The sequence below is a fragment of the Anser brachyrhynchus genome (genome assembly GCF_964034855.1).
Source record: "Anser brachyrhynchus genome assembly, chromosome: 3".
In the NCBI taxonomy this organism is placed as follows: Eukaryota; Metazoa; Chordata; class Aves; order Anseriformes; family Anatidae; genus Anser; species Anser brachyrhynchus.
Genome location: NC_137696.1, coordinates 7389711 through 7416570, shown reverse-complemented (window position 1 = coordinate 7416570; position 26860 = coordinate 7389711). Strand labels below are relative to the sequence as shown.

The following is a 26860-nucleotide window of genomic DNA, read 5'->3' as shown; positions in this document are numbered from 1 at the left end:
TAATACATGTTCTCATCATTACGATGGGGAGAAAGGAATAGGAAACACTTCAGAGGGTTGCGGGAGAAGGTGCCTGAAAACTTGTGCTCTGAAAGCTAATTCTGGGAAAGAAGGATTGTGAGTAAGAAGTTTCAGGGGGATTTATTAATTTCCCAAGCAAAGGATACATTGTTCTGTGAAGCTAGCACTCTGTCAGGAAGCTAGCGCTAAAGCTCACATCTCTATCTTGTTTCAAGGCCAGCCTTGGTGCCACCCCATTCCTTTTTGCTGGCACAGTCATTTCTGTGATTGTTTTTCTGCTGGTCCAGTTGTTACTGAGCCAGTTCCATAGACAATCTTTTTATTTCCCCCGGGTTGTTTTTAAGCAAGCTTCCCGTATGGTCAAATAAGTGCTTGCAACAGCATAAGAGCACACATGGATGAGTTGCCTGGAGGTAAAGAGAGAAGGGGGAGGGGGAGGAGTGAGGACTGTTTTTCTGATACCAGCACAGTCCAAAGTATTGATGGAACTGAAGCCTAATTGTGCTCGGTGCTTGCCTACAATCAGCAGTTCACCCCTTGAAGAAGTTGCATCATAAGTGTATGAGATAGAGGGTAGGAGCAAGGAAGTGTCTTCTGTTTTCTGTTGGGGAAGTTGAGGCTCAGAGAATTAAACAACTTGCCTAAGAGTAGAAAGGCTGACTTGCCAAGAGCCAGATTCCAGTCTCCTGAATCACAGCCTTGTGCCTTATCCACAAGACCAACCTTTCCCTTGTAGCATTTCCTTTCTCTCCACCCTGTTTTGAGAGGAGGCATGGTAGCATTGTTCTGTGTCAAACAAACTCAAAGCATGATACAGGAATGCTCCAGCAGAAGGGCTTGAACAACCTGTGAGTTTATCATTAATCTGAAAGCCAGGACTTTTCTTGGAACGGCTCCTGTGTTAGAACCTTCCTCGGCAGGACCAATAACCACAAAAGCTTTAACTTTCAAAAGGTCTGCTGGTGTTTAAATAAAAGGCTTTTGAGATTAAATAAATAAATAAATAAATAACTTCAAACAGAAGCTTTTCTTAAGGCACAGGGGATTGGAAATTGCTGATCAGGGGAGTGTGTGAGACCTGAAATGCAATGGGCTAGAAAACAGAACTTATAACTTTGTTCCATAAGGAGAGAAGTGATTAAAAAAAAATCTTATTTTTATTCGTAGTACAGTGTATCTTAGTTCTAGAACAAGGTTCTCCTAGTACCTTAATGCCTGCTTGGCTGCTTAATCAGGCCAGTGACAAGTGGCTTATCTTTGATCTCAGTCAGATAGCTGGGAACAGGAAATAAAGACTTAACAGTTTGCCTTATGCCGCTTTCATACCACAGCAGGCTTTAGCAGACTTTATTGGTCAATGCCTGTGCTAAGCACCACTAAAGAGCCATCATCCTAGGCTTGACAAATACCATGTCAAACGCCCTGTTGTCCTTTGCTATAGGAATAGGTTGAATTGGTTTTTCCTCCATCCTGTCCTTTTCTCTTGTTGCTGCCCTGTGATGTTCTCTGCCAGAGCAAGGAGTCTAAGCAAGAAGATTTCTTCCAGCAACCTCGGTGTTCACAGTGCTAGCACGGCAGCCAGTGAAAAGCAAGAGGGAGGACTTGTCTTTGGACTTGATAATTGGAGAAAAGTGGGATCTTAAAACACTTGCTTTAACTGGAAGACAGGAAGTGAAGTACTGGATCAAACTGGTCTAAGAATTCTGGTATCTCGCCTCTGGCTATAGCCAAAGCCAGCTGACAAAAATAATAGTGGTGCACCTGGCTTTTGTTATGCAATGTTACAGGAGGGGAATTCCGTCCTCTTTGTGAAGATCTGCATATGCCCAAAGTTATGACATGTTCCTACGCTTCATGTCAGTTGCTGACCAGGTTTCTGTAATTGCCAGTACTATACTGCAATGCTCTAGTTCACATCACTCTCATGGGATGATTCCTGTGCCATAAACTTATATTGAGGCAGAAAAAAACTGCATACGAGGTGGTCACAGGAACAGAGGGATCTGTCTATATACTTTCATGACTTTTGAGTAGGGCTTCCTATTAATTTGGTTAGGATTTTGCCTTTTAGCATCGAAGGCTTCTCTTGCTGTAGAACTTTCCCCTAGTTTAGGAACATAAGCATATTACAAAACAGCTGTGCTGGGTTAGACTAAGGGTTCGTTTTCGCCTGGTATTGTGTTCTTCCCTATGCATCTACTTACAGCTATACTGGAGAGAGAAAAACGGGCAAGAAGATGTTGATTTCGTTCACCGTGTCCTTTCTCTGGTCACTTTGTTCAGTGACTTCTTGAAACAAATCTCATCTATTATGTATTCAGATGATAGGTTCATGGATCTCACAGAGTGAAACACTTCCTATGGTTTCATTAAAGGCTATTTTCACTTTAGGGAAAGAGTAGGGATAGAATTAAAGTTTTTTGGATGCTGTATGAAATGCACCCCTCTCAACTTTAAAAATAAAAAATTCAAGCCACAGTTTGTACCATAGACACTAGTGTCTATGTTAGACATTTCCTTAATTTCTAAAATACAATCTTAAGGTTTATCTTTGAGTAGCCTGTTCCTACAGGCCCTAACAGATGCAGTTCAAAAGAACTGGGGAAAAATATGGAATTTTTATTGATGTTTTACTCATAACAGATAGTCATATTGCCTGGAATATTGCCCTTAATTTCACATCAGCTTTGACCATGTAGCATACCGTAACATTTTCCTTAAGAAGAAATGAGTAGACACTTTTGTTCTGAGCTACAGTTCCCCAGGTGCCTCAGTCCCTGCCTATTCAGCAGCGTCACGGGCTGGAGAAATAGGCAGGAGCCAGAGATGTAAGCAGTAGTTAGGGAAGCACCTATGTTTGTTCTTCCTGAAGGCTGCAGCTTACTGTCTGAAACGTAGCAAACTGGGCTGAATATAAGAAAGGAAAAACGTTTAGTCTCTTCGTACGCCTGTGCTGACAACTGGCTTTGCATAATAAACCAGAACCCCAATCCATGCTCTAGCTCCTGGGTACTGACCTCCCTGGGCTTTTAGATTCAGCTAGCTGTGAGCAGTGTGCTCCTACCCCACACCCCTCCCCTCTCCTTTTGAGAATCCTGTCCAGATCACTCCTGTGGGAGCATTGCTCCAGCTGTTCAGCTTTATGAACAGAGGCTTCCCAAACCAGGTGTGTCACAACCAGGTCTGAATTCAAAAACTGAAGCAACTCCTGGTAGTTAGATCTTCATGGGCCTGATGCATTTGTATGCAGGCACTTAGCGGGGAGAAGTCTGGGTTGTGGGCTTTTGTTTCTTGCTTTGCTATTGCTTTTACAATAGGGCAGCACGAACAGTGAGACAGAGCTCTGAGCACCCTCCTGTGTTAGTGTCCCAGCTCGCTGGCATCTTCTAAGCATCTTGCTGAATATGCAAGAGGAAAGTATCCCTCTCACCTCAACCCCAGCGACCAATGTGGGGAATGTTGTTTGAGGACTCTGGTGGTGTATGCTTTGGGGGTTGTGTGTGTGTGTGTAGGTAAAATCGAAGCTTGATTTAAAATATTACAACCGGTTTCCTGCTTGATTTTGCATCATCAATCATAGGGAATCCAAGAAATCGCTGAAGATGAAGACCTAGTCCTGATTTCTCATAGTTTTAGCGCAGTGGTTTGTATCTTTCATGTTAACAGTGATTTTTTTTTTTGTGGGAAAGAAGATGAAAAATCATGTTCTGGCACGAAACTAACCCATAAACATAGAATTATTTCAGCATACTACCTAAATATAATTGTGTGTCCGTTCTTCCTTTTAATCTTTAGAGCTAACATCATATGCGTGTAGGTTATCCTGTGTCTCCCTATAGGATTCTTCTGTTTTTATTTTGGTTGTAAATGTGTTAGGGGCATAACAAATCCTGCTTTTAACAACGCCATGAGTGTGTGTTGTGTGCTGTTCTTCACAGGATTTTATAAGCATCCCAAGCTGTATATACAGCTTATAGATAATGTATATATCAAGCTTTATATAATCTCTATAAGCTTATATATATATATAAGGTATGTATAAGCTCCCAAGCTGTAGAGCTTCTTCAGGGCCTCACTTCCTACGCTCCACCCTGATAATGCATCTATTCAGACGCCAACCTGTGAACATTAATTTAACTGAGGGACAACGAAGGGGCAGAACTAAAGCTATGAAGAAAGATGCTGTTGAGTTGCTGTAGAGCAGAGATCAGGAGTACTGGGAAGCGTTGGGTACCTTCTGTGTAGCGGACTGGGTTACACACGGAGCTGCAGATTACAGAACTGCATATAGGTTAATTCCTATACAGCCCCTTAAAATCAGGGCTGGGGTTTTGGGGTCCCTCCTGGACTGTGGGGTCGGGGTTTTGGGTCCCCCCGGGCTGCGGGGCCGGGTCTTTGGGTCCCCTGGGGCTGAGGGGCCGGGCGGGGCCGGGTGCCGCGGGGGCGGGCGGCGGGGCGGGGGCGGTGCCGGGCCCGGCCGGGAAATTCCCCCTGAAAAGGGCGGCGAGCGGGGCGCGGCTCGGCTCGGCTCTGCACAGCACACAGCCGGGCGTCTGGCCGGCCCGACACACGGACCGACGACAGGCAGGCAGACAGGCAGAGGGGGGCCGGAGCGGAGCCGTCAGCATGGCCGGTGAGCGGGGCTGGGGGGCCGCGGGGCGGCGGCGCAGGGGGGGCCCGGCGGGGAGAGGCCGGGGAAGGGAGCGAGCGCCTCAGCCCTGCTGCCCGCCCGGCGGCTCCGGCACGGCCCTGCCTGGGGAGCTGGCTGCGGGCAGGGGGGTTAGCGGCCCCAAAAACGGGGCACCGCGCTCCTAGGCCGCCGGCCCTACAGCCGGTTTTGGTATCAAACCCGTGTCTGCGTAGCTCCTCGAGTAGGGTTAGGGAAGGGGTTGATGAAGAAACGTCGCGGGGATGTTTGGGTCGGCGGCAACAAGGTCTTGTGAGGCCGTTATAGTTCAGGAGGGACCTTGAAAGTCTTAAAAGTGCGTCGTGAAAAAGTTCAGGCGTGAAATAAGCCTGTGGGGCTTGTTTCTGGGGCACAGACGTCGGTAGGCCAGAGCGCGATGCTCAGCAGGGCCCTGCTACATGGGAACTTAGCCCTGAGAACCAGAGGTGTCATAAATGCAAAGTAACGCAGATAAGGCATCTTGTATTGAGTAATTACATCAAAAAGCACAATTAAGTTTCTTTAAACTAAATTAAAACGAATTTGTCATCCTTTCAGAAGGCGTCTCGTAGCTACTTTTCTTAGGGATTTGAGAAGAAAGCAGCGTCAGCCTGGGTGGCGTTAATTAGAGCGGCGCTTCAGGGGAAAGCTGCTCCGTGGCCTCAGCGTTCAGACCCTGTTAGCCCTCACCGACTGTACGTTTTCACTCCTGTCAAGCGTGTGTAGCTGCTATCAACAGAGAGAAAACGAGCGGGTTTGCACAGAGGCTCTCTGTTAAATGTTACACTCTCTTTTACAGCGTCTAAACCAAAGCAGGAGCTAGCACTTTTTTCTTATCTAGAATGTATTTTCAATGTAATTAGGAACCAGATAAGGAATTTTTCAGTAGGGGAAGTTCATAACTTCCTGGTACTAGCTGGCTTTTATAGTTGTTTTTTTTTTTTTTCTTTTGGTTGCTGTTCTGTAATATCACACGATGGCAAAGAGGAAGTTTGTGAGTAGTTTTGTCTCTGCTAGAATCTGTGCAGTTTCTGGATTCCTGTGTAGGTTATCGCTTTCTGAAATAACAAGCTGTTTGTGCTCTGATTGAGCCAGATTGTTCTGTAACAAATCTTCCACCATCGTGTCTTTTTGCCTAAACTGTTGCAGGAGGCTGTAAGTATACAGGTTGTCTGCCCTTGCTTTTCAGAAAGGGCTGTCGCTGTGGAGGACGTAAGGTCACCAGTAATATGTGCAGAGCAGCAATACCAAAGTTGAAGGGCAACCCTTGCATCTGTGTTTCGCTGCAGTCACCTGAGATTGTAAGAGTTTCGGTGATACTTTCACATCTTCCACGAAGACCCGCAGCTACTTTGCTTTCGTGCTCTCTGATTGCTGGAGAGTACGTTCACACTCCTAGAAAATCACAGATTACATGGTCCCTCCAGAGCCCCATTCCTTTAGGCAGAGGAGCAAGACACCCATGAGACCGTGATCCTGTTGTCCCTCTGGTGGCAGTGTGTCACAGACACCTTCCTTCTGAATGGCACGAGCTACGTTAAAACTTAAAATTGTCCCAGGTTTTTCATCAGGGAGGGGTCTGATGGAAATGCTTCGATTTTGGGGGGTTGTCTTTTGTTCCTTTGTATTGCTTGGAACAGGTTGGAATAAAACAACCTTGTGTTGTTGAATGTGAGTGTAAGTTGGCTGGGCTCTTACTGGCTTATTTTCTCTGCTGATGTAGTTGCGATGGTTGGTTTCCTATATTTCCTTTAAAGTTATTTAGTGAAGTATTCAGAGCATGGAGGAAACAAATGTGTAGGTAATGTGGGTAGCCTTATATATTTCTCTTTCAAAATTGGTGAGAGTTCTTAGACGTGGCTCATTTTGGTCTGACCAACGCTGAAAAGGACAGGTCTGTAGCCCTGTGTGGGAACTGGCAGACCTCTCTGTGTGAGTGTAGGTTGTGAAAGAGTTAAACCAGGCCACTTCACAAGCACGTTGCTCATTTACAGAAATAGGGAACACTGAACAGACCTCCACTTCACTGCAGAGTGCTGATAATACCTCTAGTTCACACAAACACTTGTGTGCGTTTCCTCCCTGCGCAGAACACGATGACAGTGAAAATCACGGGGGAGATGCTTATGTGATTCTTAAATGGAGAGAGTGAGAACCAAGATAAAATGAAGTTTAATGTTTAATCTCTGGAGGCTACCATGTCACTGAGCTTTACTTTCCCACAAACACACCTGCTGTTGAGCAGTGGGTTTGCCTTCAATGGTACTTGTTTCAACCACAGTCCCACAGAGATCATCGAGCCTGGAGTTTTAAAATAAAGCGCTGTTAATAGGGGAGAAAAAAGAGGTTCTCTTAAGCAAGCATTAGTAGACCATGAAGGGCAATTGTTGGTTAAAGCAGAAAGGATTAAAGACTTGAAGTGATTCTGTTCTATAGTAATTTGAAACAGAAAGGCTCCAGCTAGTTTGGGCAAATACGTAATGTATGTGGGTGTACTGTGCGTCTGGTTAGCAGCTATGCAAGCGTGTCTATCTCCAAAGGAAGATGATTAGTAGGTACTTTGCTGCAATTTTGTCATTAGAACATCTAAAATGCATTTTTAATTTAGTATACGGATATGCGTCTGTATTTGCGGTGCAGCATTACGTAGAATGGGAAGGTGAGATGCTTCTCTCCTCAGTTACCTGAGGGAAATCGTAGAATGGGAAGATACAGAAATCATAGAATCGTAGAAATGGGAAGCGGGCTGATACGCAGCAGTTGCTTCCCACTGCTGGTGGAAGTTGCCTGGTCCACTGGATTGTCCTGAAAAATATAGTAACGTATGTGAATTTAAGTGTGAAAGTTAAAAAGCCTTACAGTAGTGTGTGGGGCTGGCTTTGTGAGGAGCTCAGACTTCCATCTCCCTCTGAAACCAGCTTGACATCAGCTCTAGGCTTCTTGTTGTTATCTCCCATCGCCCCACCTTTTGCTGGCCCTGCTTATTTTCCAGACAGAGAAAAAACTTACCTACAGGGAAGGTTAGATGAGTTCTGGGAAGTGTCTAGTGAAGTGACCATACTTGTAAGTAACTGGACCTGGAGTGGTGTCTAACATTTATTTAATGTGACGGTTCATGGTTGGCTTTCAGAAACTGATTTAAAATTTTCTAGATGGGAGGTGATCAGATGAGAGAGTGCATTTTGATAAATCGTTAGAAAGGAACGTGTAGAATCCTAAACTGTAGTTCTCAGCTGTTTGCCACCAAATACAGCTTGGACCTGAAACGCATGATGCCTTTTCTAAAAGCATTCCTGTTTTGAAAAGACACGTGCCGTTGAAGACAGCTCCAGCATCAGAGCTGTTTTCATGTACTGCTGCTCCCCAGCTGTCTGTCACTGTGGTACCATACGTTCAAGTAAGACAGGAAACACCTCAGATTTAGTTCTCTCCTTTCATTCTCTACTTCTCTTAATTACTCCATATGTTAAGATATATTTTCCTACTGTGGGGCATGAAATGCTGCAGCACAGGATCGCTTTTGCTATCACCAAATCCTACTCATAAAGTTGAAGCCGTGTGTTTGCAGGCATACCTTGGTCACTATAGGTGCAACAAAACAGAAGGATTTGTTATGGAGCTAGGACTGGAATCCACCTCTTTGCCAAAACTAACATACTACAGACCTTGGGCAAAAGGAAGTAGGAGATCTTTTACCTTTTTAATGCTTTCAATCTATTTAATAACTATTTTGCTTATTATGTTGAAGTCTAAGCACTGTTTTCAGTGCTGTGCCACAGGATGTTGCCTGTCATGTTTGTTTCTGATGTTCACAAACCTTGCCTGAGTAGGATGCTATTATACAATGACAAAGAGCTCGGTAGACATTTCTATAAGCTATGTTCTTCTGATCATGCAGAACCACGATGATTCAACCTCTACAATATTTACTTACTCTCCGCTATTTGTTTTTCACATGCCATCCCACTATTGTCACTGCTTGATTGACTATCCTGTTTGATGTTCTCAGTAAGATATATTGTATAGCTTGTAACTATCTTGGCAATAAGACATAGCTTTAAAAGTACTGATACTCTTGGTAAGGTGATGTCTTTCTAAACCCTCCATTGAGGAGTTCTGCTTCTCATTCTTGTCTATATCTCATGTTTCCTGAAAAACTCTTTCTGACGACTGCCCAGTAGCTTTCAGTAAGGTTTTGTGGTCTGGAGAGATACTGCAACTAGAAGCTGGCCCTGTGGGAGGTGGGCAGCTCAAGTTGTAGAATTCAATACAAGCAATCAGGTGTTTTCTGAGCCCACGGCGATGGTATTCAAACCAGTAGTTTTTTTTTTTTTTTGGCACAATTTGCATAGTTTCTGCTTCACTATAATAGTAACTAAATCAATCAATTCTGAGGAAACCTCTTCCCTTTCAGAGGGCATTCAAGCAAGCATAGTACTGATGGTACCTGTACTTTGAGAGGATAACCATTCCTAAAAGCATGTGGTTATTAAAAATATCAACCATCCCCTTGAAATAATGTCTTCTGTTGTATAAAATCCTCTTTCATCAGACACACAGTCTCTAAAAGCTAAAACAAGCTAAGTTCTAAGTGAGATGGAGGGGAGTCCTTCCTGTTAATTATTTACATGGCACTGATACTTGTGTACTTCATTTGAAGTCTGTTCTCCCACTCACTCCCATCCCTCTTCAGTCATGTGCATGCACGTTAAAATAAAATAAAAAATATATTGTCCAAGAAGGCAGATCAAAGTGGGCAATATGAATCAAAGAATCTAGATCTTCTAATCCTCTTGTAGCACCTAAGCATATAGCCTTCCTTCTGCCGCTTTTTAAGCTCTACTGTATAGAAGCACTGAAAATGTTGTGTTTTATTTTTTTAAGGTGGCCCTGAGCCCTACATTGAAATATTTGAACAACCCAGGCAAAGGGGCATGCGTTTCAGATACAAATGTGAGGGAAGATCAGCAGGCAGCATTCCAGGAGAACACAGTACTGAAAACAACAAGACATTCCCTTCTATACAGGTAAGAAATACTACTTTTCTCCATAAGTTACCAGTGCCTGTATTTACATTGTGCTGTAGCTATGTGTTGACGTTGGTGCAGTAAATAAAATGCTTTTTATTACATGTTCTGTTATTCTTTCCTTGGCTTGCAAATGTGATTGCAACAGAGTGGAAAAAGAGTTCTTTGCTCCTCATTAAAGATTTTGTCATTAAAGATTTTGTTCCAATTTAGCGGAAAAGAAGAAGGTGTAGTCATTGGTAACAAAGTGCCTGTAGAGAGGGAACTCACTGAAGTTACTCATTGTCTGGGAATCATTCATTATTAGCTTTTTCTGTGTCTACATTTGTTCTGGTTTCTTAGTTGTGATTTGGGCTTTTTTTTTTAACTACTTGGGTTGTAATATGAATTCTGGGAGTGCTTTGAAGGAGGTTGTCTGCATACAAAATCTGACAAGACTGGTCTAGCTGTTGGGCACAATGTGAAAGAAGATACTTTGTACAAGCGAGCAAACTAAGAAGGTGCCTTGCAGCTGGTGGATTGGTGATTGGGCTCTGCAAAAGACTGCCATGAAGTATGTGAAGTCAGAAGGGGTACAGAATTTAAAAAGGAGCTGAAAAAGGGGAATTATGTGGTTAGAACACCTGCAATGAAAACTAACTGGGTGGTTGCATTATGGATAGGTTGGGAAATTCAGAATGAAGGGATTCAGACTAGTCCTAACAGCTTTGATCAAAGCAAGGACAAAGACATGGACAGTAGAGGTAGAATGGAAGCACTTGGTCAGTAGCTTTCATATCTGGGACAAAGGAATGTCAGAGACCTGGACTAGTAGTGTAAAATAGAAGAATTTCTGGTCTCCTGTTTGATGTTTAAATTGAAAGAGATCAAGGAAATACTATTAATCTGGAGAAAGTCTTTTAGAAATGAGATTAGAAGAGAAAGCTCAAATATAAATGGGAAGTAAGGAGTGCTTGCCATCTTGAAGTACATTATTATAATGCAATATTGAAAAAAAAAAAAAGCGGAGCCAAGATGGAGTCTCTGGAATCACAGCAGTAAAAGAACAGATACAGTGGATGTGATATCTGAGAAGTATGAAATGTTTTAAGTTGAGGCATAAAATTTCCTTCAGAGGAGGGAGAGTTTGAGAAAGATGGTATTGGCGGTCATGTGCTGAGCAGCAGAGATCCTCTACTAGGTAAAGCAACTGTGCTGCTGTGGAAGCTGGTCTTGCCCTGAAGGCAGAATTACTACAGGAAGAAGCAGACAAGAAGGACCCCTTTTTACTATTACAGTGCTGGAGTTGGTTAAGGAATGCAGAAAATAGTTCCTTGTTCAGTTGGTGAAGTGCAGAACGAACAAGCTGGCGAGATCTCTGTGTGTGCTGGCAAAAATAAATAACTTTGACAGACTCTCACCCTGAGGCCGTGTCAGGACGCAAGTTGACTGGGCAGTATGAGCCCTCGATTCCTCTCAGCGTGTGCTGTGATGCACATGAAAGTCAGCCAGAAAACCCAAAGGGAAGATGGGACTTGATTGGTGACTGTGCAATCCTGGCATATTTTGTTCTTTTCTAAAGGTGACTGTTAATGACAGAGCTGATGGATACTGATAGCAGGTGATTTCTAGGTGAATTCCTGCCTCCTTGAAGCCTGTAGGAGGCTTTAATGCTGATTAGCAGCTGGGGGAGGCCCCTCCAGAGATGGAAACCTCAATGAGGATGAGATTAAATTTCATGGTGTGGTTGAGATGAACATCAAGGAGGAACCGGAGAATCAAAGTGGCTCAATCATGCTTCAAGTTCAAGGGACTAGATGTGCAATGAGGGAGAAATGATGTAATATTTGAAGAAACAGAAGAGTGATGGAAGTTTTATTTAAGGGCAAACAGTGGTGTACATGAATGCCAAGAAAGGGGCCTAATTGGAGGCTGAAGAAGCTGACAGATGGTGGAAGTTAGAAGAGCGTAGGTCAAATCAAAGGTTGAAGTGTTGATTGAAAAGCATGTGATGGATCCCTGAGTCTCCTTCGAGGAGGAAAGAAAAGGCTGAAGGAGGGAAGGAACAGCTAGTTATAGGACAGGGGAAGTGGAGGAGGAGAGCACGCCTCTGCACAAACATGTACCGGTGTGAATCTTGTATTTGCTTTCAAGTTGTTACGCTCTAAACAATTTAGGCCAAACTGTTTTTTAGACTCACCCGCGCAACCCTTGCTGACTTCACTGGTAGCCATCAGCACGAGGGAAGACTTCTACGCACCTGAGAGATGTGTGTTGAATTAGTCTGATGACTTCTGTGAAGGCCCCCTAGTAGGAGCTTGAGAGTTCAGTGCCCCTCTACTTGAACATAAGACTGAGTATTCATCTAAGAATTAAGAAAAAAAGACTTCATGGGGGCTTATGTCCATGTTGCAACCGCTAAGATCTTCATTTGCTACTTAGTGGTCCAAGCACAGGTAATAAGGTTATCCCTGAGGCTCTAGGAGCTTCTTCCTGGGATCTAGCTCTTTGGAGCTAGACCTGTCCTTTTAATAAGCATTTGTGTGTGGTCACCTAGGCAGGATTTTGTATCTTTCATTGTAAGTGTAGATATGGTAAAGAAATGTGTCCTGTTATGCTTGGTCTTATAGCATTACAAGCTGTTTTACTCTCAGTTCTAAGTTTCTATAGCTTACGTATTACCTTTTGGCTTTCTGCACAGGGTTGAAATAGGTAAGATATGCTTTAAGAAAGAATAATAAATTCACAAATGTTTTGCCAAACAGCTGGTTTTCAGTGTGAAATGAACAGAACTGAAGTAGATTGAACAAAAATTCTGAATGGTCTAGGATAATTTCTTAGCAGTGGTGTTTCTTCCATAGGATATTTTAGGATGAAATGTATTTTCTCTTCCATGTTGGGACTTTCCTAGACCTAATATCTAAAGTCTAGAAAATATCTCACTTTTTGTAGATTCTGAATTATTTTGGAAAAGTCAAAATAAGAACTACATTGGTAACAAAGAATGAACCCTACAAGCCACACCCTCATGACCTGGTTGGAAAAGACTGCAGAGATGGCTACTACGAAGCAGAGTTTGGGCCAGAACGGCGAGTCCTGTCGTGAGTAGTGGTGTTGCTTGGGAATTTGATTAACCGTGCAAGTGATATGCTAATCTTATGTTTTAAAACTCTTGAGTAGTGATTAAGAGGGCAGTTAGTGTGTTGTCTTTGCTGAAGCCTCGAATCCGTCTCAGATAAGGCAACTTTCTCTTAGAAGTATTTCCTTCTTTTTCAATGTTTCACACACTCATCTTTTGTCCCCTTTGCCCTTCTTTTGCTTTCATTCTCCCAGTGTCTGTCTCCTTTTTCTTTCTCCCACTTGTTTGCTTTTCAGTCTGGTTCAGTAGCGCTTCTCACTCCTGAGCTTGATATTCTTCTCCTTCAGTGTGCAAAAATGATAAATTGTTAACGACAACATTAGAATTAGCGCTTCCGTAGATTTAGGGAAGTTCATGTCTTCTGCAGGAACTCTAGTTAGACTTTCTGGAAACCAGTGGAGAAAGTTTGTAGTGACTGAATATCACGTCATTTAGATGATGGTGGTTGTGACACATCTAGAAATGTGTTGGCAGTTGTCACTGTTGTTGCTGTTTGTTAATTTTGGTGGGGTTTTGTTTGTTTGTTTTGGGCTGCTTTTTTTTTTTTTTTTTGAGTAAAAGTATAGATTCTGCTCAGGCTTAGTTTTGTAGAGCAAGCATGCCAGAGAAGGATCTAATTCTGGAGGCAGTAAGGAGAATTCAGGCTTCGTATAATATGTGTTTCTCAGTGCTGTTCAGAGGGTTATTAGGAGTATTTCAAGTACAATTGTATGTGGTGGTGTTCCCTGCAAGTCTACCAAGTCTAACAGAATAAAATAAAAGCAGAGTAAACTGCAACAACTGTAGACTGATTATTGCCATTGAGGAGATTTTAGAATTGACAAGCTGTTTGTGGTTCACAGCTTGCAACGTGGTAGATTTGGAAGTAGGCTAATGCTATGAGGTAAACATAACTGAGCTGGGAAGAAAGTAAGGTAAATATTTCAGTGTATAAGTAGCTTTACTTACTGCTCTCAGTCTGATGTGATTTGGTTGATGTTAGTGAAATTACTGCGTTTTTATGTGGGTTTAGTCAGTAGAACACTATTAAAGAAACAAACTGAAGACACGGTCTGTTTGATGATGATAATTGCCTGATGGTGAAATAAACAGTTCTAAAAGTGGAGATATTTCTTCAACATACAGCTCAGGCTCAAGTGATCATGAATGTACACAGCAAATGTATTCAGGTGACACATAACGTGCTGGCTGTACGGTCTTCTGCTCTTACAGATGCAAAAGATTTTAGTAGCTTTTTGTTTCTAGGTCTGTTTACAATGTTCTCCTATTGATAAATGGTAGAAAAGGATTAGTAAATGTCATTTTTCTATTTTTTTTCCACCATAATACCTCTCTAGAAAGGTAGAGCTGTCCCTTCAGGCACTTACCTCCCATTTTGATTGTTGTAACCTCATCCTGATCAGCCTCCCTGCAGAGTTCCCTTTACCTTGTCTAAAAGGCAGTTGTAGACATCTTAATCTGGTAAGGGGCCTCCCGCCTTCCTCTGACCATCCATTCACCAGCTTCCCCTTTGTCTTCTCAAATCAAGCTTCGTCACCCAGGGTCAAAGAATGTCTGCTGTTGTAGCCCATCCCACTTCCTGCTCTCATCTCTGTGGCTTCTGATCTGAAGCAAAAAAGCCTGATTGCCTAACACCTTTTCTGGCAATCACCAGGCACAGGAAGACACTGTTGATTGTTTTTCCTCTTGGCGTTTTGTTGCACAAGGTTAAGCCTGCAGAGATTCTGTTCCTGAATCTATTAGCTGTAGGATGTGATACCAAAAAGCACTGGCATGCTTTGCAAATATTTATTTGTAAATTGTAATTTCATTTCCATTATATGCACGCATCAAATCCTGTTCTTTGACATAATGCTGTGCTTTCATTTCTTTTAAGGCATTAGTGATTGTTTGAAATCATGAAATCCATGAATTCTTCTCAATATCCTTAGGTTATAGGCCTCCTAGTTTCTTACAGAATGGTGTCTGGGCTACTTTCCCTTTACTGATAATGCACAACTGTGAGCTTCAATTGAGCTTGAAATCCGAGATTCTGATGAGAAGAGGCTCTAAATATTCTCTTTGAAATGTTTCCAGCATTGGTACACTCATTTTTTTTAACAAATCATTGGTTACTTTAAGATGAAAGAACAGCATGATCCATAATTGGATCTGGATGTTTAAAGTCGTTTTCCTTTTTGTGGCTGGTGACTCAGTGTCCACATTCTTCCCTTCAAGTCCATGTTGGAGAAAAGCCTCGCACAATACCAGTGAGCAGGAGATGTCCTCTCTCGGTAGTGGTTCTGGCTGTGTGCTCCTGCTGAGCATCTCAAACAGAGCAAAAATCCCAATTATTTCTGTGTAACTGGAATTATTAATCCCAGATTTGGGGCTGGTCTGAGCAATTACTCTGCACTCCACTTATTTAACTATCCCCACGTAGCTGCAGTTGGACACAGTCTTCTGTTCTTCCTGCTGTATAATGATCGTGGTACTGCTGCCTAAACTTGATCAGATCCGTGGCCCAGCTGTCAAGGCAGAAGTACAAATGTTGAGTCCATGTGACTGCCTGTATACTAAAATTTTTACTTCCTAGTTCTCACTCTCTCTACATGGATGATATCATAGGTGATTTTTTTTCCAAGTGCCTTTCATTTTTTCTCTCTCTTCCTACTTCTCCCTCTCTTCTCGTTATCTTGCTTGCTTCCTGTCAGCTCACGCTGATGTGAAACCCCGCAGGCTTCCTGAGGTTCTCGACGGTTTCTTTTCTGACCCAGCCCTCCCTTCAGCGATAGTTAAAGAGACACTTTCACTGTGACAGAGCATGTTTTAGAAAACGTTTGTCATCTGAGAGTTATGGGGCACTTAAAAGTCTCGTTTCTCGCCCTGAGAGGTTTCATTCACAATGGCTGAAAGGCGCAGAGTCAAGGCTGTCAGTCCTTGCGTGGCTGGACGCAGCTTTCTCAAGTCCAGTTCTGCATTTGTGCTCCATGATGTCTGCCACTTGCAGGGGACTACTGGAGAGTCTGGCACTACCAGGTGGCAGTCTGGGGCTGTAGCATGGAAGCAGGTCTGTTCACGGGTGTGAAGTGTGCTTCACACTGAATTAGTAGAATAAAGTGGGTATTTGGGGAAAAAAAAAAAAGTTTTGTGTGCCATGATCGAGCCCTGAAGGAGTAGTCCCTACAAATAGGATTGCTTGCCAAGGTATGCTACAAACCTCCCATGTCACTAGCCACAACATGAAGTCCAGGTGCTTCACTGAGCTGTGACATGCTAGTGTGGTTTAGTTTCTTTTGGGTCACTCTATCAAGTTGGAAGGGAAGCTTATGCATTCCTCTACAGTACAGATTCTGGAAGTGGAGTCTGATAGCAGAGGATGTGGGAACCTCTGAACAGAGCACATTGGGCACAGGCGAGGGGCTTTAGGGGAATTAAAATTAGTGTCACACTTGGATAGTCTTGGTTAGAGCAGGGAAACATAAGACTACCCCTGAGAGTTGTGGGAGGAAGGATTTAGATGGATTAAGGTGTTTTTTAGGCATAACCAAAAAACCAAAGTTAAAAACTTTTGTGGCATTTCAAAGTAAGGGAAATTGCCAGTTCTGGAGAAAGATCATCAGAGCCTACTGGCACAGTTTATCTTCTGAGCTTATTGTAACATTATGAAACATGGATTTATTTATTTTTAATTTATATATACATGTATTTTTTCTTTTTCTTTCTTTCTTTTTTTTTTTTATACTTCCTGCTTTACATCCACTCAGCTTTGATGATGTCATGGTTTTTCCATGTGGGAAAGAGTCAGCTCGCCTGGGACTCCCCCCACCTCCTGCATCGGGGTGACCTGCACTTTTATGCAAATAAGGAAGAGCTGCAGCTCTTCAGAACCTTTCCATAACTACATGAGATTTCAAAACCTGTTTTTACTTGTTTTAAAAACCTTTAAAATAGTGTTCAAGATTTATATTCCCTGATAAAACCAGGAGCACACATTTTTAACTAGTGCACACTAGCAGGTTTATTGATTACAAAAATAGTTTTCACTTTCAATTACACAAGACTGAATATTTAAACTTTAATCACTGGGTTTACTGCAGAGTAACAATTCTTAATATAGAAATATATATTCCTCTTTAGGATTTTAGTTTGGTATTTTTCTATTCTGTTTCTGCTCTTTTTTTTTAGAAAAACTGCATCCCTGCTTTTCAGACCTGTTACAACTTTCTCAAAATAAACATTTTCTTTCATTTCTTATAGCATATATTATCACAGTATTGTTCAACAGCAAATAATTTATTCACTCTTCTACACTGAGGATTTTATTACTTTGTGAAATCCCTCCATATGTGCTTCAGTTTTCAGAATTTGGGCATTCAGTGTGTGAAGAAGAGAGACCTGAAAGAATCAATTTCCTTACGAATCTCGAAGAAGATCAACCCTTTTAATGGTGAGTAGAGCTTATCTGGTTGGTTGAAAGGAAAGTTCTCTTTTCAAGGATGTTACTGTTTTGGTTGGTTGGTTTATTTTTGTCCTGCTTTTGCTTCTGTGGTGGAGCAATGGGTTGCTGTTTTTTTTTTTTTTTTTCCCCAATTTTTATATTTTTTGAGAAACACTCTTCCCTTTCTGTGCCCCTCCTAGTCTTTCCTCACTGGCATCACATTATGAATCTATTTGGATAGCTGCCTTTTTTTGTCCCTCCCACCCTGCAGATAGGGTGCTATCTGCAGGAGAGGTGCAGATGCTGCTCCTTGCTTGATTTTACAGCATGGGAGCTGGTACAGGCAATAAGGAAATCCACAGCAGTACTGATTTCAGTCAAGTTAGGGGCAAGTTGTGCTGCTACAGAACCACACCTGTAGGGACCTACCCACAGGCTGTAGTTTTACATGATAGCTGATCTGACCTAGCTGTGGGCTGCTCTCAAAAGGCGTCATCCTGCCCTTCCCTCCATCCCTGGTCACACACTCCTACCACTTCCCTCACATCAAATAGAGAAGCCGTGTGGCTACATGGTGAACAGACTCAGCAAGATGCTCCAATGGAAAACCAACTTGCAAAAAAAAAAAGTTTTCCCTCAGATCAACTTGCTGAACCAATGCATCTTACAGCCACATGATTGGTAAATCAATGCACAGAATTCTGTTCTTGCTCCTGGTCATCCTGTAGAGAAAGGTTTCTTTGACATCTGAATTCACTGCACAGAAGTGCAATCTTCTTCAGGATTGTACTATGTAAAGTACGATTTACACCTTTCAATTTCTCCACATTCTTGTCAAAATACTTCAGCTGATGGTATGAACATCTTGTACTTGTGTATTGTAGTTACAAGAAAAAGTATGTTTTATGTCAGTAATCGTTTTAAGGAGTTTCAAAACTAAAACATGCATGCATTAGGAAAAAAACACATCCCAGACCCTTTAACTTCCTCATTCTGAAGCCAATGCACACAATGATACAATTGCTAAATAAATAACCTCTTGCAAACATAGCACCATTAACACTGCTGACACATTGAACTTCTACTGATCAAGAATGATGAAGAGTTTTTAAAACCTCAAAGGCCCCCAGTTTTTGACTGCCTATTTAAAATAAAAATCATTTAGGCTAACAGTAAGTTCATACTGTTACCTCAAAATTGTATTGCTTCAATGCTGACTTTCTTATTAATAGTCTTCCCTAATTATAGAATTTAAGAAATTGTGTAAAGGAAGCTGTGGACTCTTCTTTTGCTTCTCTGGTACCAAGCACCAATAGTGCCTCTGAGAAAAAGGCATTATTACAAATGCAGTTATGTATTTGCTTAGGTGTGGCAAAAACCTGGAGATTTTTCAAACCCTTTTCAATACCCACAGAAGTCATGCTAAATTCAGGTAAGGCCCTTGTTGGAGAGCTGGGAGCTAGATTTCCAGCTAGCTTCAAAATACATACTTTGCTTTTGTCCTGAACGGGGCAAAAAGAAATGTGCTGAACTCACTGCAGGATGAGAAATGTTCTAGACTATTTTCTTTCAGAACAGCTGTTTGTAGTCAGGCTAATAGTCCATCAAAACCATAACCTAGTTCTGATAATTTACACACAACAGCATGTTTTAAAATTAGTCCTTCAACACAATTTAAAGAGTATAAAGTAGTGTTTTATTTACTGTTATCTTAACTCAGCCAGCTCTACCTTGATTTTGAACCAAAAAAAGAGGAACGCTTCTGTTCAGCCCTCTTGGCTTGCTCTGTTTTACTCCATAAGTAAAAAATGAGTTGACATTTTCTCTTGATGTTGTGCAGTAAAAGAACATGATAAAATCCTTTTATGTAGGTGTATTTCACCAAAGAAGCTTTAGCAATCACATAGAGTTCTTAGTGCTGCTCAGCGTAACAGAGTAAAGACATGTTTAAAATAATTTGAGAGTAGACTCTTGCAGTGGTTGGCACATAACTCCAAGTTCACTAATCGTTTTGGGGCAATTGCAACTGGTTGCACTTGGTAGCATCGGATCCTGGGCTCCTCTCTGCCCGACCAACAGCAGGGAGACCTGCCCTGGCAGCAGGGGAGAGCCTCGCTTGGGTGACACACAGGGCAGCACCCTGCTCTTGGCAGGGCTTGTGCTGAGAAGGGGCTGCTGGCAATCCCCAGCCTGCGTAATTGCCTTTCAGCACTTGTTAACGTGTCAGCACAAAGCTGAGCCGCCTTGAGAATGGCCTCCAGCCGCTTCAGGGCAGTCCCACGCTGCGCAGAGCCCAGAAGGGCGCAGGACCAAGGTTTAATAAAGCAGGATTAGTGACAGAAGTATTTTTATTGTGTGTGCTTAGTTGATCAAAACAGGTTTTCGCTAGCAGCAGTCACCATAATGCTTACTGCTTGATAAGGTTGAAAGTTTTATATATGGGTTTAGTTGGCTTGTTTTGTAAGGTCAAGAGTATCACTGCGTTCTTCAAGGTGGTTTAGGTTGTATTGTATACATCCCATACTGTGCATTTATTTACTAATTTGTCTTCGGAAAGTTATCCAACTTTTCTAATTAGTGAAGTTTCTTAGAGTTAGGTGCATCCTTTAAGCAGGTTGCAAGTTAATGCTGCTCATTCCTTGTAGGAACATCAGGTTCTGCAGGACTGCCAGTATTTTTCAGCTATGTGAAAAATGCTGTATTGAACATTTAAGTTCTCATAGAGCTGAAAACTAGCCTTCACAGTGTTTGTGAGCTAGGTGTTTTTTCTTTTTTTTCCCCACTTTTTTCTGGATCAGTCATATAATCCCTGTCCTGAGTCCCCATTTGAGGCAGAGGCCCTATTAACAGACAAAATATGTCTCCAGCTTGCCACCATATGTATTACCTGTGTCAGTAAAGGCTGAAGTAATAGCAAGGTGTAGGTCCACGAGGTTGCATTCCAAACTTCCTTGTGTAAAGGGGCCTTCATCTTCCAGGGAAGCCAGGGTGCCACAGGCAGCTGGGGTGGCGAAGGGAGAGTGAGTCCTAATGCAAATTCTCTGGCGGTGTCATCCCTCCTCCACACCTTACAGCACATGGCATGGACACGCGTGGCCATAATGGGCAGCAGTAGGAACTTCCTTAGTAAAGATGCATGTTTAAGATAATGTTCTCCAGCACCCTTACCTAGCTGTTGAAGCGACTGATGCCTACCTTCGAGCTCCTGGGTGATAACAAGGCTGTGTCTGCAGATCATGCCATGTGCCTGGCTGGGGCTGCCTACATCTGAGTCACCCTGAAAGCGTATCTGTAAGGCTATTTCACTTGAAATCCCCACTGTTAGCTGGCACCATTTGTCCATTGTTAAAGTCAGTATAGATTCTAAACATCCTCTGTGCGAATTGTGTGAGTTCACTGTGATGCCACTCAGGTGATCTGCCAGAAGGCTGCTCCTCTTGACTTGGCCTTAAGAGAGAATTGTTGTTACCACACCATCACTGGATGTGCTCATGATCCGCGTTGCTCACAAGGCTATGTCCCATATGTTTTTGTCCTATAAAGCTAAACAATTACAGAAATCTCTATTGTCTCTTATCCCTGAGCACACCAGGAAAATAGTGTGCACTGGCAGCCTGATGCGTAACTAGGCCTCCTTGGCATGATGACGATACAAATAGCACAGCTTCGAAGGAGCCGAGTTACTCCTCCAGTGGAGCTGGTCCACGTCTGCTTTCTAGGGTGTTTGTTTTCTTTTCGTAGCTGTTGAGTTGTGCCATATCCTCGTCTTACCATGTACTGTCTGATGTGTAGCCAACTCAAATTAAAAGAAGAGCCAGTCTTGAGCTAAGAGCTTTTGTGGGTGGGTGTGACTTGAAGCAGAGACAACAATTGACTTAATAATAACCTAAGTTAATTATCAATGAGGAAAGGCCCTAGATGTGTTCATTAAATTTAGGGGAAAACTGTACTTTGCACTGTATTACAGAGGACCAGCCTTTTTCTAGCTAAATGGATGACAGCGTGAAAACCCTAGGCTTGGCTTGGAGTGCGAAACGCGGAGAACTGCCCGATTTCAGGCAATTGATCACGAGAGTACAAATAGGCTTTCCCTGGAGCTTGACATATGCTTAAGGTTCCTGCTCCTTTGTAATTGCTCTTGCTAATAAGTGCTTAATTAATTTTCAGGCTGTCCCACGTACCCCGCAACTAACTCAGCTCCGTTTGCCTCCGCAGTCTTTCCTCTTGCTGTTTCCCCTTTCCGCCCGCGGGCAGCTGACCCCACGCTCGCTTCGCACTCGTCACAGTCTCCACGACACCCCCTGCACGCCTCCGCCTCCGCGCTGCGCTCGGGCTGCTCCCCACACAAGTCGCACTGGCTTCCTGCCCACGCGCCCCGTCACCCTCTCCGCAGCTTCCCCTGCTGGCCCCGGTGCGGCTGCGCCCGTAAGACCCTCAGCTCTGACGCCACTCGCCCACATGGGCTGGGCTCGCGAGGATCCCCCTTGCCAGCCCACCCGCTGCAGGGCAGCACGCACTTTGCACCGCGGCTTATTGGCCACTGATCTGCGAATAGGTCAATATCCTGAACCAAAAGGCAGCTCTGAGCAAGAATTGGGGAGTGAGGAATGGCTTGAGAAAGAGAAAAGCACCACAGTCTTCTGTAGTGACTGTCCCAGATGTTAAAATTTTAAACTTACTGTCCTTAAATTAAATACGTATTGCCGCCCCCACCCCAACCAAATTTTCAAGCTGGAAATCTTGGGAAGTGAGAGCGGCCAGCTTTATAAGAGGGGCAGGGCGAATCCTCCAGAGGAAGGCTAAATGTCTGGATCATGCCATTCCTTTAGCTTTTACCTTTGGAAAGCCCTCTGTTCTTCTGTTCCTCATGCATATGCTTCTTGCTGTTTATGCTGAAGCTTGTATGTTAACCTAAAGGACTCTCTCTTCAAATTCCTTAAAAGACAAAAAGAAAAATTGCCAATTAGAGAGACAAAAATTCTGACTTCTTTTTTTATACTGTAAACAGAAGTAGCTAAAAAGTATGTCTTAGAGACGTACAGAGGGGGATGCATATGTGTTCAATTTTGTTCCGATTTTATGGTGTTTTTTTTTTTTTTTTGATATCAGACTTAAAACAGGAGGAGAACCCACCTGCAGTAAAATATTGTTTGGACAAACCTTTTCCAACTCAGAATTTTACATTTGTATTCTGAGTCTTTCCCTCAGCTTTTGTTTCAAGCCCGGTCATTCACCTTTCCTGTGCTTCTGTCCTCTGTTAAAAGAAAGGTGATGTCACTTCCTTACGCCCGAGCAGCAAGTAAGATGCGAGAGGGAGATGTAACCTCACTAGTCTGGGAATCTATTGCCTGTTGGGCACTTATTGACAGTAGGTTAGCATCCAGATTTTAGTCATTTGCACCCTCATTGATTTTTTTGTTGAATTATTGAGTTCTGCTGTTGCATATTATGTTTATAGATACATGCAAAAGTTGTCTTTTTTTTCTTCAGCGTTGATTGAACTCATCTCTTCATGCATCACAGAGGTATAAACCAGGCATGGATTTATCCGTAGAGGAATCATAGCGCTGCCACAGCCCTTCCCTGTCCTCGTTCCCAGCTCCTCCCTCTGAGCAAGTGCTGGTAGATGCTGTTATGCCCCTGGACACGTAGCCAAACAGCCTGGCCTATCACCCAACTCTGCATATAGTTTCCAAAGCCTAGGTGCAAAGGAGAGAGCATAATATTTGGCTTTTGTCAGCAAGGGGTAAATAGCACACCGGGACTATCTCTTCTTTCTTTTGTATCAGTATGGCTGCATTTGGAAACAGCAAATGTAGCAGAAAATGATTTGGCAAGGTCCCTTCTGGCTGTGTAGAGTTCAGCTGCAGGAGACCCTGGTCAAATACCCAGGCAATTTAGCGTGTGCTGTCACCTGCCTGCTGTAGCCCTTCTGCTACAGCAGAAGTAACTGCTAGTCAGGTTAGTTTTCAGCCAGACCAGTTCAGTTCTTTGATCTGATTCACCACGTGAGAGCTAGTCCCAGCACAAGGTTAGTGCTGGAAATGATGCTTGGGCAGAAGCCTCCCTTTTACAGCAAAGCCTCTGTCGTAGGCTGGGTTTAACTGATCAGCAGGTATCAGGGCTACAGGGGGTATCTTGGGGCTTGAGGTCACTGGAGGCAAACAACTTCTGTGTCATCGCTTAAACGAAAGTGAGCTCCTAGCATATCCCTGAATTAAAAAGCACTGCCTGCGTAAGAAAAAAGGCAGAATATAGCTCATCATGATTATTAATGATGTGCGCTCCTGAGTGGTCTCCACAATATAGCTCATCATGATTATTAATGATGTGCGCTCCTGAGTGGTCTCCACAGTGAAGTGCTTTTATTTGCAGGTCATTCTCTTTGTCTGAGACCTAGTGTTGCTCATACGCCCCCACAGCCCCTCTTTAAGAAGCAAAGGTCACAAGATGTCCCTTTGCAGGGCGTGCTGCTTTTCTCAGCGCAGCTAGCTCTGAATGTGTCACGCCACATCATTTGCCCTGGAAGTTTCCGTGTAAGTTATGTTTAGGTGCTAACGTGCCTCCCATCTCTACCCACTCCAGAAGTTTGACATCATTAGTCTAGAAGCTGGGTGGAGGGAGGGCTGTATGCGAGGAACCTATTTAATATCTAATATTTAGTATCGTATTAAGTCATTGCTCTTCAGTGTTCAAAATAAACTTTCACTTTCCCTCTAGCATCACCTGATGAGTAAATATCAGGCCCTTTAATCCCCCAGTAATTTCACCAGGTAAATGGTATTCTCCTGATCGTTTTGGATGATGAAGACTTTAAAATAGCAAAAGGCAGTAGAGATCAATAAACAGGAGGCCAGATGCTATTGGCATCTTTAATTTTGTGCCGTAATCTGGAATTGTGCTAGTGAGCTGGACCCAGAAAGCTGTGCTACAGAAGCCAAATACAGGAAGCCCGATAATTCAGTAGAAACCCAACAGAGCAGTCCTGGAGTTCAGTGATGAAGATCTCTGAGGCAAGGGCAACCCAAGCCTAACCCCTGTGTCGCATGTGCTGCTTGGGCTCACCAGCTCAGGTGGAAGGAGTTCATGAATTGTATGGGGTGTCTTTGTGTCCACCCTGGGGCTGTATCAGTTTCTTCTTGTGATAAGAGAGTAAAGAATCTTTTTCAAATACAATTATTATTATTATTATTATCTTTAAGTTGGGGGACCAATATTTCTATCAGAGTCGTCATAAACAGATTTATAAAGGATTTACTAGTTACTGTAGCTGGTTGCTGGTAGAAGAGCCTGTACTCCCCAGCTTCAAACCCAACTCTAGATACTGTTTTTAAAATCCTGTTGCCAGAATCTTGGTGAGTGATGTTAGTTTTCTTTTGTTTGGTTGTGTTTCTATGGATTTCATGGTATCAAGCCTCTTAATTACCTTAGAAATTTTCAGTTCTTGTCAGCTCTTTTTAATATTATTATTTTTATTTCTACGTGGTTGCTACATTTTACTTTTGAAAGTTCTCCTTCCCCTTGTAAAGTAGCTGTGTTTATAAACGTTACTTCATTTACTCCCCTTTGCACGGATAAATACAGAAAATGAATTTTTGCCAGATTAAGGCTAGTTTGTTATTAGGTTGGGCCATCGCAGGAACGTGCTTACATGGTTGGTTGGATTGCAGCTCTTTTGGTCAGATTCACATGCAGACAATAAGGTGTGGTACCACACAGCAAGAAGTCCAGAGAGGAAGTTGAACCCTTGCCAAAAGCAGAGCACTTCTTCCTCTTATTTATGTGCTGTGTTCAAGCCTTTATTGCCGTGTCTGTTCTAAACATACTGCATTGTGCAATCTTTCTGCTTCACATGTGTGATGCCACTGATTTCACTAAAGCTGCATATGTGGAGCTTGCACAGGGTGATGGTGTGCGTACTCTTTGTCTCCAGTCCTTTCTGTTCCCCAAATCTTGAGCAGCATTTCTTAACTTCAGTAAATTCAGGTTTGTCGGGTTTAATGCTGTCTCCTCTCCTTCGGTATGGAAGTCAATGAAATAACACCGAATGACATGACCATCCTCTGCACAGCCATACTCCAGGAATTAGTCAGTGTTTGTCTGCCTCGCTCTTGTTTGTTTTTAATATTCTGAAGGTGTAAGCCAGCATCCGCTCAAGTCAGTGGTTACTCTCAAATTGACTTCAGAGGGAGCAGAATTAGATGTTCATTAAAAATAACAGCATCTTATTTTGTTTGGATGATTGTCTGTCTTTTAGGTGTGAATGAAATATGTTTTGAAATTGATGAAAGCTATGTGCTGCTTTACGCAAGCATGGGATTTAGCCTCTATATTTTTAAGCGTGCCATCACAAGATGGAGTCGCAGCTGTCTTGTTCTCCTTTTTTGCTCTGTTATGTTCTTCTCATCTGGTTAAAAATAGCCCAAGAGGAATCAGTCTTGACTGAGCACTTCCTCTTTCAAACTGCAGATTTTTATAATGTATTAAGTCATTTATAAGAATATGCAAATGAAGAGCTGTGTTTTTGCTGCAATGTAACGAGCTGTATACAGCAATTCCATGTTTTGCAGTGATCGGCACGCTACACCTTTCCTGTACCAAGTTGTCAAACACGTTTGTTGGGAACTTATGAAAGTTCACAGTATAGGAAACATGATAATTTGATCATTAGCATTTACTTACTCATTTTCTCCTATTTAATGTATTTTTGCATTTATAGAGTTCTGTTAAACTTTGCCTCCTGTTATTTGTTTCTGAGAAAGAGGCTGCTGCACCTGCGGAAAATGCAGCGCAGGACTGGTGTTTAGTGTGAGAGAGACTTGATTACACGGCCATGCAGCCCGCACTCTTGATTCAGAATCAAAAGCCAGATCCAGATCTTGTGCTTGGCTTCTGTCTGCAGTGAGTTGACTGGTGCAAAGGTACCTGATTTCATGTTTATGAGGTTTGAAACTTGACTACAGCTTGGGCTCTCGGGCTGGATCCAATTAACATCAGTGGGTGATAGAGCTCACTAATGTAAGTCTTAATGGCAGCTGGGAACTAATTGTTCACTGGCATGGTGTCAGAACAGGGGTTAGAGTCACCTCAACAGCTGCGAACAAAGTAGTGTTAAACTTCTGATTATCCCTTATGCAAGGTCCAATCTAGAGAATGCACTTTTTTTCTTTTTTCGTTCTTTCCCCCTTATTTCCCTAAGTCAGGCTGCATCTAGAGGCAGTTGGACTCTGAGTCTGCCAAACCTGCGTGATGCTGAGCACTGCCTGTTCCTGCAAAGTGCTGAGGTGCAGAGACCTCGTCATACCTAGCAACTCATCCAAGCATGAACATGCTCTCAAGTATAGTTTTAACAGAAGTTTGCAGACCATCACCATCAGGTGTTTGGCACTAGCTTCATCCTTGGTTGGCCTCTCGAAGAGCCGGCCAGTGATGTAGACCCAGGATCGGCTCGGAGGGCTCTGATTAACAGAAGGGCAGGGGCGAACACCATGGATGCTGTGTCAGTACCCACTTGCAGGCTTTCTGGAACAAGCTGCGGTTACCCAAGGAGTGCTCTTGCACCCGGTGAGGCAGTGCTGGCTGCCGTGTTCCCACTGTGATGCTCTGCT

At 43.0% G+C, this 26860-nt stretch overlaps 2 protein-coding genes across 2 annotated transcripts in view; both read left to right on the top strand.

The window, feature by feature from the left end:
- PAPOLG (poly(A) polymerase gamma) overlaps nt 1–9690 on the top strand; it is a gene marked incomplete at its 3' end in the record, with an annotated part of 40501 nt that extends 30811 nt beyond the window's left edge. Inside the window, exon 23 of the mRNA XM_080587880.1 lies at nt 9572–9690. The remainder of the gene's footprint in view (nt 1–9571) is intronic.
- Nucleotides 4494–26860, top strand: part of REL (REL proto-oncogene, NF-kB subunit) — a 33019-nt gene continuing 10652 nt past the window's right edge. The window contains exons 1-4 of the mRNA XM_080587892.1: nt 4494–4654; nt 9572–9714; nt 12646–12794; nt 17170–17261. Coding sequence (XP_080444018.1) covers nt 4648–4654; nt 9572–9714; nt 12646–12794; nt 17170–17261 — 391 coding nt within the window. The 5' untranslated portion in view covers nt 4494–4647. The remainder of the gene's footprint in view (nt 4655–9571; nt 9715–12645; nt 12795–17169; nt 17262–26860) is intronic.